General features: G+C 36.6%; 1 protein-coding gene across 1 annotated transcript; it reads left to right on the forward strand.

The window, feature by feature from the left end:
- Window positions 1–1,009: 1,009 nt before the first annotated feature.
- LOC126808235 (protein SPEC3) lies at window positions 1,010–10,238 on the forward strand. Its single transcript, XM_056098679.1, has 5 exons — window positions 1,010–1,068; window positions 8,216–8,347; window positions 8,607–8,677; window positions 9,233–9,308; window positions 10,233–10,238. The coding sequence occupies exons 2-5, from the start codon at window positions 8,216–8,218 to the stop codon at window positions 10,236–10,238; spliced, it is 285 nt and encodes a 94-aa protein (XP_055954654.1). The 5' UTR covers window positions 1,010–1,068.
- Window positions 10,239–11,281: the final 1,043 nt, after the last annotated feature.

An 11,281-nucleotide genomic window follows, 5' to 3' on the forward strand; every position in this document is an offset into this window, starting at 1 on the left:
CGGATCATTGTATTATCTAGAGTGCTCGACTTAGTACCTCGAGCGCTCGAGATATTTTTTTTTTTGGCGTGTCCTAAATCAGCCACCGTACAAATAAAAAAAAACCGTGGAAAACTTTTTCCCGGCGGTATAAACCCTTTGTGTAAACATTTTCTCCGCGGTGGAGACCTTTTTCTCCGCGGTATAAAGTTTTGTTCGCGGTGGAAAGGTCTACACCGCGAAGAAAAGGTTTACACCGCAGAGCAAAGATTTTTCATGTTTTTTAATTATTATCATAGTTTTATTGCGATTTATTACATAAATACTGAATTAATATGCATACTATCATGATTTAGACCTTGTTATTGGTGGGGGTTTTTTTTCTTATGAATTATAAACAGTTTGTTTATAAATTAATCATATCTCACAGAGCCCAGAGCCAACACCAGGGACAATTTTAATTGTAATATCTCATATTTCAAAACGTCTTTGTGGAGATTTCAATTATTATAATATAACAAAATATTTATTTACAACTATAGTTGCATCCCTATCCGACCCCGCAATGAAAGGAAATCGCCTACTAGAATGCTTTAAAAAAAACATTATTGTTTTTTTTTGGGGGGGGGGGGTATTCTTTTTTTTTGGGGGGGGGGGGGGTAACAATAAAAAGCGAAACTACTATATTAATTTGATTACTTTTCTCAAATACAAAACCTAAAATGAAAGGAAAGGAAATGATGACATACAGTACGATATGAGGGAAATTTTGCCCGGACAGCGGCTCTACGATCTACTCTTATATCAGTTGTTAGTGTATGTTTAAGCTTACTTGGTACATACTGTAATGTTTACGTAGTGGTGTACAATCAGTAACGGTTGATTGCTTCGTTATTTGAACCGAAATTTGAAACGACGAGATTTGTGGCACAAAACAAATTAACACTGGCTATAATATGATAGCAGTCAATTATATATGTACGTTGCTATGTATTTTAATAAAATATGGGTAGATAAATATATAGGTATATAGAGCAAGGACTAACATCCGCGAGAAGACACGTCAACTTGTTCAACTACAACCCGAAGGTAAGAATAACTTATGCGCCATAAATAGTATAGCTCCATCTACGTTCTCATCGATAGAGTGAAACTTTGTTAATAAAACATCTAAATTATTTATCGGGGTGATTTAGGAAGCCGACATGTTATACATTAAATTTGGACTGTTCACTGTATTTCACCAAACATAATTGATTAGAAATTACAATATTACTTCTAAAACTTGAGTGGCTAGGTGGGTAAGGCGCTGGCTGACTAGCCTGGAGGTCGGGTGTTCGATCCCTGCATTGGCCGAGAAAGTTCATCCCGATTTTCCGACGTGGTTTCCCCTTGTCAGTGATGCAGGACGGAGGGCCTGACAAGGACAGCTGTCTAGTCCTTCGGATGAGACGAAAAACCGAGGTCCCGTGTAAACATTGGAATGCACGTAAAAGATCCCTTGGCAGTTGGAATTCGATATAAGAGTAGGCGATAGTGCCGCTGCCCAGGCAAAATTCCCCTCATAGCACACTGTATGGCGTATGCCCGTCTTCATTAGCCCAGTATAGGATCAGAACAGTAGGACGTTAAACCCCATTTCATTTCATTTCATTTCTAAAACTTGAATATAAATCACTTTATATACATCTATATTCCATTAATGTGCTTTTGCACCCAATGTCGCCAATATTAAAGGTCACCGGAAAAGGTTCATAAATGTTTTAAATAATGCAAGTAATTATGTCAACATATCCTTTCCATAAGTATAACACGAACCCGAATGTCAATATTACCTGCAACAGGTTAATTTCAACATTAGTAATTTCCCCCATCAAAAGAATAGAGCCATACGGGCTTTGAAGTAAAAGAAATAAAACAGTGAAAAATACATCCAATAGAATATAATAGTCGGACCTCAATTATAAAACCCCTCTTTGCTAAATTGACATCATTGGGACACATTTACGCTTATTTTAAGGTTCCAACGGTGAAAAATACATCGCATTGATTATTGTAGTCGGACATCAATTATAAAAACTCTGTTTGCTAAATCGACATCATTTGGACCCATTTTCGCCTATTTTAAGGTTCCAAAGAATAGAGCCATATGCCCTTTAAAGTAAAAGAAATGAAATGAAATGAAATGGGGTTTAACGTCGTACTGTTTTGCTCCGAAGTGGGCTAATGAAGACGGGCATACGCCATACGGTGTGCTATGGGGAATTTTGCCTGGACAGCGGCACTACGGCCTACTCTTATATCGAATTCCAACTGTCAAGGGATCTTTTACGTGCACGCCTATGTGTACACGGGACCTCGGTTTTTCGTCTCACCCGAATGACTAGACAGCTGTCATGGCAGGCACTCCGTCCTGCATCACTGACAAGGGAGGACCATGCCGGAAATTCTGAGGGAACTTTCTCGGCCAATGCAGGGGTCGTACACCGAACCTCCAGGCTAGCGAGCCAGCGTCTTACCCACTTAGCCACCGTAGAAATAAAACAATTCAAAATACATCGCATAAAACCCCTCTTTGCTAAATCGACATCATTGGGACGTACGAAGTGTCTGGAATACTGACCACTGATGAAATCCACATCATGACTAACTTCCCTTGATATGACAATAATGTTGAATGAAGATAAGAATACCATGACAATGAATTTAACTATAAATGCAAAATTTATTTCATTGATAATGTGCATTCGAGCCGAAAGATTTATAATTGCGTCGCACTTTACGTTTACACATAATTAAAATTACAGTGTGCGACAAGTTATAGGTGTAATTTCATCCCCAATCTTTATGGAAAAAAAATAATACCCCAATGTAGTATGTATTTGTTCAGACTTGTTCAGCATTCCATCGAAATCAAAATGATCCGAAATGCTCTTCAAAATCGTCAGAATAAAGTATTGGATTGGAATTGTGTTATTTTGATATTCGAGAAATGAAGAGGGTTTTTAGTATATTTTTGGCTTAATTCGTCGACAGTTGAACATAAAACACCATGGATTGATCCAATTTCCAATTAGTCTTGGTACGCTCGTAGCTCCATTTAAAAGTACCCCCTTACCTAGTGTATTAGGTAACTGATTTGCTGTTGGCAATTTACCACAGGACAAAGCATTCTACAAGGGTGGGGTATGGAAATTAAAACTAAATAGGCGTCCAGTTATTGAGATTGTATTTTGGTAACATTATTACAGACAGTTTTGCAGCGGTTGATCCGAAAGAACAATGTGAAGAGCCCGGAAGTGATGTAAATCTTTGTCCGGGTTTCATCCAAAGAAGAGATTTCTGTGTTCAAATAATATTTAGAATTTGTTGACAGAAATGGCATAGACAAACATTGTCCATTAACTAATGTGTCAATTGCGTTGTCCCAAATATAAAAAGATTTTTTTTATACAGTTTTGTTTGGACGTTTATTATTATACTTCATAAAATGCCAATTTGTAAACCTTGAAGTTTTTATTATCATAACAGATAAAGATAAAATATATTTTATTAACGTGTCACCATCTGCATGTATACAAAGGTTTTAAAATGTAAATACACAGTTACATAAAGTAAAAAGTAGATGCCAGCCGATAACGACTTATGAGACACGGTTAAAATTTCACATTAGTATATCAATAAATTACATAAATAGGAATAAAACAAGAAAAATAATATCAAAGTACTAAGTTAAAATAACATACATGACAAGGAGTTGGGTCGCCTGTCCAACATCATGGGTTTTCTCCGGGTCCTCCGGTTTCCTCCCACTGCTAAAGACCACTACGCGCAAGCGAATTATTGAAATAAAATTAAACCATATGTTAGTCCCGAAATGACCTAGTTTGTGTCGAGTGGACGTTAAACCCCATTTCTCTCTCCCTCTCAAGTTGGATTGGAGAGTTGTGACAATAAGCTTACAGATGCACGCCGAAATCGATAGCGAGAATGCGGCGATTCCCTTTTTGCATGCTACGTCATCAGTTCTCGAGCCCCCTCTCCCCACGGCGACAGAAGAACTCGCTCGTGAAAATGGCTTGGACACTCTGAAGTCGTAAGTGAATTCCGTGGTTATCATACCGAAACACATCTCTTTCAAATATACCAGCCTTTGTATGGCACTGTTAGTCCGATCCTTAATGTAAATCCGTTGGCTTTTCGGGTAGAAATCGTGGAATTGGCTTTATTTTGGAGGTTTCGATGTTTAATGACAAAAAACAATGTTGACATTTTTTCTGAGTATTTCTTCATGGTATGGAAGGCCATTATCGGAGGGCAGCCATTTTCGATAATATATTCCAACTTATTTTTTTTTTATTTTCACCCTATTTTTAATGTTATTGACATATCAACTGTGATTTGGCACTGTATTAGTATTCACAGGGGTCATGACTATATTTCAGATTTTTTCCCATCACTCCATGAAGATATTTCCAAGATGGCGGCCATTTTAGTGGGAAAATGGGACGATGTGAAGATTTTGTTTAATGTTTTCGGGGTCGCAGGTTCCATACAAACTTGTAAAATGATCACAGGTTCACATAATTAGCATATTTCCAAGTTGACTGCAATTTTTGGCGGGAACATGAAACGATGGGAAGATTTTGATTAAGTAGCAGTGTTTGGTGTCAATATATATGTTTTCGTGGTCGTAGATTCCATTTCTGACATTTACAACCTTGTAAATTGATCACATGGTCACATACTTAATATATTTCCAAGAGGACAGCCATTTTTGACGGAAATTGGGACATGTCCAGATATTGATTAAGTAGTAGTGTTTGATGTCAATATAATATATGTTTACGGGGGCGCAAAATTCATTCCTGACATTTACAACTTTGTAAAATGATCACATTTTCACATATTTAGTATATTGCCAATATTGTTGCCACTTGTGGCGGAAAAATCGGACAATTTGCTGATTTTGTTTAAGTAGTTGTCTTTGGTGTCAATATATATGTTTTGGGTGGCGCAGGTTCGATTTCTGCCATATACAACTGCGTAAAATGCGATTTCTCCCATATACAACTGCGTAAAATGATCAATGATCAATAATTTAGCATATTTTCAAGTCGGCAGAACGTTTTCTAAACGTATTATTATCATATATTTACTTGTCGTTTTTATTTACGCGTTTCTGCGTCAATTCTGCTATTAGCTTGTAGCACATTCCTGAAAGCCGGTACCGTGTCGGACCCATTTGATATATAACCAACGATGAAAATTACTGATCCGAGATGACCACTGAGCTGATATTGGTTTTCCTGGGAAAGAAAAAGCTATTCGCTTGGTCAACTGCCACCAGTTCTTTCAATGTGGATGGCAGGGATGTCATAGATGACGGGTCACGTCGTCGTTTAATTGGTGATATAATTTGTTTGCAACAGCTTTCGTTTGGACGACTCCTTCCACACGCATATTTATGTCAGTTCATAACATAATCTATGCCACGATGGTTTTTTTATAGCAAGTATTACTATTTCATTTGCATTCCTTGTTTTTTATTTCTTTGTGTACCGCTTTATATTTAATATATTTAACATTTCTGTTCTTCTTTTTAATTTATTAATTACCTTTTCAAAAGTGTCACATTTTTAACCATCGTTAATTTTGTATATATAACTGACAGACAACATAAACTGAAGGTCTCTATGGCGCCAACAAGTCTTAAAATCAGACTGATCGACCAAGTAAATGCACTTTTTTCCTGGAAAATCGATATTAGCTCAGTGGTCAACTCGGATGAGGAATTTTCATCGTTGGATAATATACCTAATGGGTATACACGGCAATGGCTTCCAGGAACATACTACAAGCTTATACATAGCAGAATTGGATTCAGAAACCGTTTCAGTAATGTGTTTAGAAAACGCCCTGCCACAAACGGCAGCCATCTTAGAAATATGCTGAATGAGTGAACTTACCATCATTTTACGCAGTTAGTTGTTAATGGCAGAAATCGAATATGCGTCCAGAAAATATATTGACACAAAACACGACTTCTTAATCAAAATCAGCACATTGTCCCATTTTTCTCGCCACAAATAGCAGCCATAAACGGCAGGAATGGAATCTGCGACCCGAAAACAGATATATTTACACCAAAGACGACTACTTAATCAATATTAGAACACCGTCCCCATTTTCCTGCCAAAAATGGCCACCATCTTGGAAATATGCAAAATAGATGATCATGTGATCATTTTACACAGTTGTAACTGGGAGAAATGGAATCTGTGCCCCTGAAAAGATATATATTGACACCAAAGACGACCATTTAATCAATATCAGTACATCGTCCCATTTTCCCGCCAAAAAATGGCCGCTATCCAGGAAATATGCAAAATAGGTCTACATGTGATCATAATAAAATAAAACCAAGTACGAACAATCCAAACCATTAGACAAAATTCGAAGTCCTAAAAAAAACGGTATAGGCAAAATAGTGTAATAAGGCAAAATAGTGTAATCAGCATATGGACTGTTCACCGTGTACAAAATACACGACAAACAGTGGTACAGGTGTCCGGAAGAGTAAGCTTACCCACAGTTGTAATTGGCAGAAATTGAATCTGTGCCCCTGAAAATATATTTTTTGACACCACACACTACTACTTGATCGAAATAAGCACATCGTCCGATTTTCCCGTCAAAAATGGCCGCCATCTTGGAAATATCTTCATGAAGTCATCGAAAAAAATCTGAAAAGTTGTCACGACCCCTGCCAATAGTAATACATTGCCAAATCACAGTTAATATGTCGATCACATTATAAATAAGGTAAAAATAAAAAAAATAAGTTGGAATATTATCGCAAAATGGCTACCCTCAAATAATGGGCTCCCAAACTATGAAGAACTACTCAGAAAAAATGTCAACATTGGTTTTTTTATCATTAAGCATCAAAACCTTCAAAATCAAGCTTATTCCACGATTTCTACCCGAAAAGCCGACGGTTTGGAATTTTGTAACAAACCCAACCGGACTATGTATGGTGGTCGAATAAAAGCGAAATGATAAAACGAACCGACACTTTCAACCAGCGCACTTTTTGCTCTATTAACGATGAACTGGCCATCACGTTTTGTCAAGAATGCGGATTTTTCTGAACCGTGAAAGTTTGTCACGTCTTCCGAGAACGACAACGACTTCATTTTGTTCTCGTCCTCGTTTTCGGAAGGCATCTGAACTTCTCTAATAATTGGGGCCCTTCGTAAGTTTGGGACCGTTTTGAGGCTTGAATTTATGTCGGTTTAGATGAATTGGTAAAATTGTCACCCGCTCAATGTGTACATCAGCTACAAACAGTATAATAGCAATTTGGAATAGAGTGGGTACCCCTCATATATAGGGCCAAACTCAGGGGCCTTTAGTCTACAGCTCGTCCCTGTATTAATATGCCTTTAATTATACTAATTTTTTGATATGGATATAAATTTAGAAATTCTACCAGTATAAATTAGCTAAGTATTTAACTCAATATTATCCACAGTCTTCGACATTGAAAACACGAATTATTTGTCAATTTAAATCAACATTGATGTTGTGATCTTACCGAGAAGAGATGAGCTTCTGATATCTATTATTCAAAACAAAATAAAGATTTTACCATTGGTACACGAATCGTGTACCAGAATGCGTTTCAGCCCATTTGTAACAAGGGACTCGAAGAACGAGCCTAGACATATTCAAACGCTGACGCCATATTCTTATCTGAAGACCATGCGCAATAAATACTATCGGTGTAGACTGAAATAACCAGGCGCTAGACATTGTCATTCAATTGAGACTTCTCGCGTAGTTCGCCGAACATAACTGATTTGAAATTAGAGTAAAAACGGAAACGATTTAATGTAAATTAGTTTATATACATTCATATTACATTATTAAATGCGTTACGACCAATTTGTGTCAATTTCTAGGCCCCAAATATTAGCGATTTAGCTCCTTTAAACTCATTACATAGTACCCCCGCAAATGATATTCTGTTTTCATCTCTCGATGATATTGTTAAATGTGAATGTCATTTTGATTACCAACTAAATTAAGTGGTATTTTAAAAGAAAAATCTGGCGACACTATATTTTTTATTTACACTTATATGATGACTGGACATGATTTGAGTTAGATTGATAACGATATTGCAGCTTTAAGCTAATATCTTGTTTTCTATCGTAATTACAATTTTCAGATGTCTGACGCCCCACCACCATATGGCGCTCCTGGTCCTCCGCAACAACCCTACAATGGCCATCCTCCGCCACCACCACAAGGTTACTACCCGCCTCCACCACATGGTTACTACCCACCGCCTCCCATGCAGGTATTAAGTTACGACTATTTTGTAATTTTGCAGCATCTAGAATATTCAATATAATCAAGCATGTTTAACTGCGAAAGAACTGGGTCCAAAGGAATTTGGTTAACAGATAACCAGACCTTATTCATATACAAACGATTATCTGTAGAAATGTTTAGTATTATGAAGCATATATATTGTGTCAACTGCCTCGTTGATGAAGATGGCCACTGTCTTTACTTAGACAAACTTTGTTAGTAATCTATCTATGCCATTTTTTCAGCAACAACAAACATCGAACAACGTTGTGGTGGTTAGCCAACCAGCGGCATCTAACACGGTGATTGTAAAGGAGTAAGTAATATTTTATCTATGGATGCTCGATGTATCTTCAAGGTGAAAGATGAAATGTGAAACACAAATTAATCTAGAGAAGGGACACGATCTGGATTTAAAGCAAAATGTCGGCCTCCATAAACCACCAATTAAATAACTTGCCACTTTATTTTTGATGCTAGACTGCGTTTATTTCTGACCTATTTTCCTTGCAAGCGGTGGTTACATCAGGTGAATTGACTGACCAATCATATCGTATGTAATGGTAAACAATGATGTTTCGTGGGAAATTATAAAAAGTGACTAAAAGTGACCCCAGTTTGTCATAGCGGATGTAAGCATTTGGCAAATGAATGACTGATAAACATAGTACCTTCATTGACAAAACACTGTGATATTAGAAAGTTACTTAGGTTATAGTGCAGTGTAAAAAATAAAACAAAATAAACGAAACGAAATAATAATATTTGTTTGTTTGATCCAATCAGTAATCAGTCCATGTTTTGTGTCTCTTTCATGTTTCAGGTTAAATGTTTATTGTATTTAATGATTATTATATTTTTTTTACTGTAGGCGAGGAGTAAACCACCCTTTGCATTGTATAATCACATTGTTCTGTCCCATCTGGATTTTTGTATGGATTATCTTGGTAAGTGCCACTCCCATCTTCACCACGATAGTAAGATCTGAAGTAATGGTAGGGAGAGAGAGAGAGACAGATAGATTTGGCGTCCACTCGACACAAACTAGATCATTTTGGGACTAACATATGGTTCAATTTTATTTCAATAATTGGCTTGCGCGTAAGGGTCTTTAGCTATGGGAGGAAACCGAAAGACCCGAGAAATCTAACGACTATGAACAGACTATCCAACTCCTTGTCACGTACAAGCGGTGAATCTAAACAACGCCATTTGCCTCAGTGACAAACCTTATGATCTAACGGGCACGCGTTTAACCATTCGGCAACCCAACCCCCTCTTAAATAATGGTCCGAATTCATTTCAAATGTTAAATTAATAATTAGTCCGGTGGGTCTAAATTCCCAACTACTGAGCGCAACTACAAACTAGGTTTCCGTTGTTTTGTAGTTTTAAAACTGATCGTAATATAGCTGTTAAAAATTGGGATTTAAGAAAGACGCAAAAGAAACGAAATATGAATATTTTCAAATTCAGTCCATAGCGCATGGTTATGCATAATATTATAACAGTATGAATTCTTTTAGTAAGAACTTTCGTCGTCGTTAACCTGCTTTTGGAATTTTTCGGGACTTCCCCGTTATATTGTAAATTCTTCATTTCAAATTTGATTAATAGGTTTAGTTACACTTAGTATGGGTAGGAATAGATCAAGTTCCAGTTTCGTCGCGGACGTTGGCTTATTTTTAGGGGGAATTACGGCCTTCGTGCTAAGTAGCTATTATTCTACAAGATATATGTAATTTAATATGCATGTTCACTGTACCGTACGCCATGCAACCAGACATGTGCTCGTGTTACACCATCTAAAAGATTATTATTTTTGAGACTATAGTATGGGACATTTATAATTTAAACATACATTATACCAGACTTAGAGAAATGTGTTGGTCGTTATTGCTATAAAAGTTCCAAAATAGATAATGAAAAATCAGTTGAACATTGCAGTCAATTTATACTTTAGAGCTCTGAATGTTTGAAGTTTGACAAGAAACAGTAGTAATTGGCAATCGAAACTCCACCAACTGTTCATGTCCTCGATAATTGCCATTATAATGATCGACAGTCTCTGGCCATATTAACCTTAACACACATATTGTCTAATCCACTCAATGTATAGGCCATCCGATGCCAATATAGTTTTTTTATTGGCTTGTCATGTAAGAAAATGTCTAAATAATATTTTGAATCATCCAAGAAAACACCCGACAATAGACAAGATTAGACAAAATAATTCTTGTGTTGGAATTTGTTTGCAGAAAACTACGTCAAAAACGATTAATATGACCTGGGAAATGAGAAAATCTTAGGGTCGGCGCTGTGGTCTAAAAAAAATAGAGTCGGTCGGTTAACTGTAAACACGGGTATTTTTTGTCTTGGCCTTAGTAGGAGACACATATAGTTTTAGGATTGCTCTTAGAATGTGTGTTTACTAAATAAATCATATATTTTACTGGATATGAAATTGATTTCACAATGTTCGGTCGTTATATACGAGAACTAGATTGTGAATGGTACAAAATTAGCATTGTTATCTCTCTTATCAGAGAAATATACAGTTTGCCCTTAAATCGCTCATGGCAATTTTGCAGAGGAATATTGCGTAGTGGATTAATAATGACATCCCCGTCATACTTCTGTTGTCTTAAACCCAGTAGACTTCATCTTTCTAAATCCAGGTTCAAATTATCGTTCGTTGGGGTCGTACACACTGTAGGATATCCTTACTATCTCTATAACACTTGATGCCACTTCTCGTTTGAGAAGTTGACATAGCTAACATTTTATTGGTGTACTTTTGTATTAATATACCAGTTAAATGAATGTTTTATTTTATAAATTTAATTTTACAGTGTATCACTGACGGTTGTTAGACAAGAAAACCATGTGGAGAATGTGGGACGACTGATCTAATCAACCA

This window comes from Patella vulgata, chromosome 1 (genome assembly GCF_932274485.2).
Source record: "Patella vulgata chromosome 1, xgPatVulg1.2, whole genome shotgun sequence".
Taxonomy (NCBI): Eukaryota; Metazoa; Mollusca; class Gastropoda; family Patellidae; genus Patella; species Patella vulgata.

Bases quoted from the DNA above. Each gene is read 5' to 3' on its own strand.
- LOC126808235 (XM_056098679.1), top strand. From the start codon at position 8,216: ATGTCTGACGCCCCACCACCATATGGCGCTCCTGGTCCTCCGCAACAA. The intron at 8,348-8,606 runs GTATTAAGTTAC...CCATTTTTTCAG, and splicing joins ACCCACCGCCTCCCATGCAG to CAACAACAAACATCGAACAA. The intron at 8,678-9,232 runs GTAAGTAATATT...TTTTTACTGTAG, and splicing joins AACACGGTGATTGTAAAGGA to GCGAGGAGTAAACCACCCTT.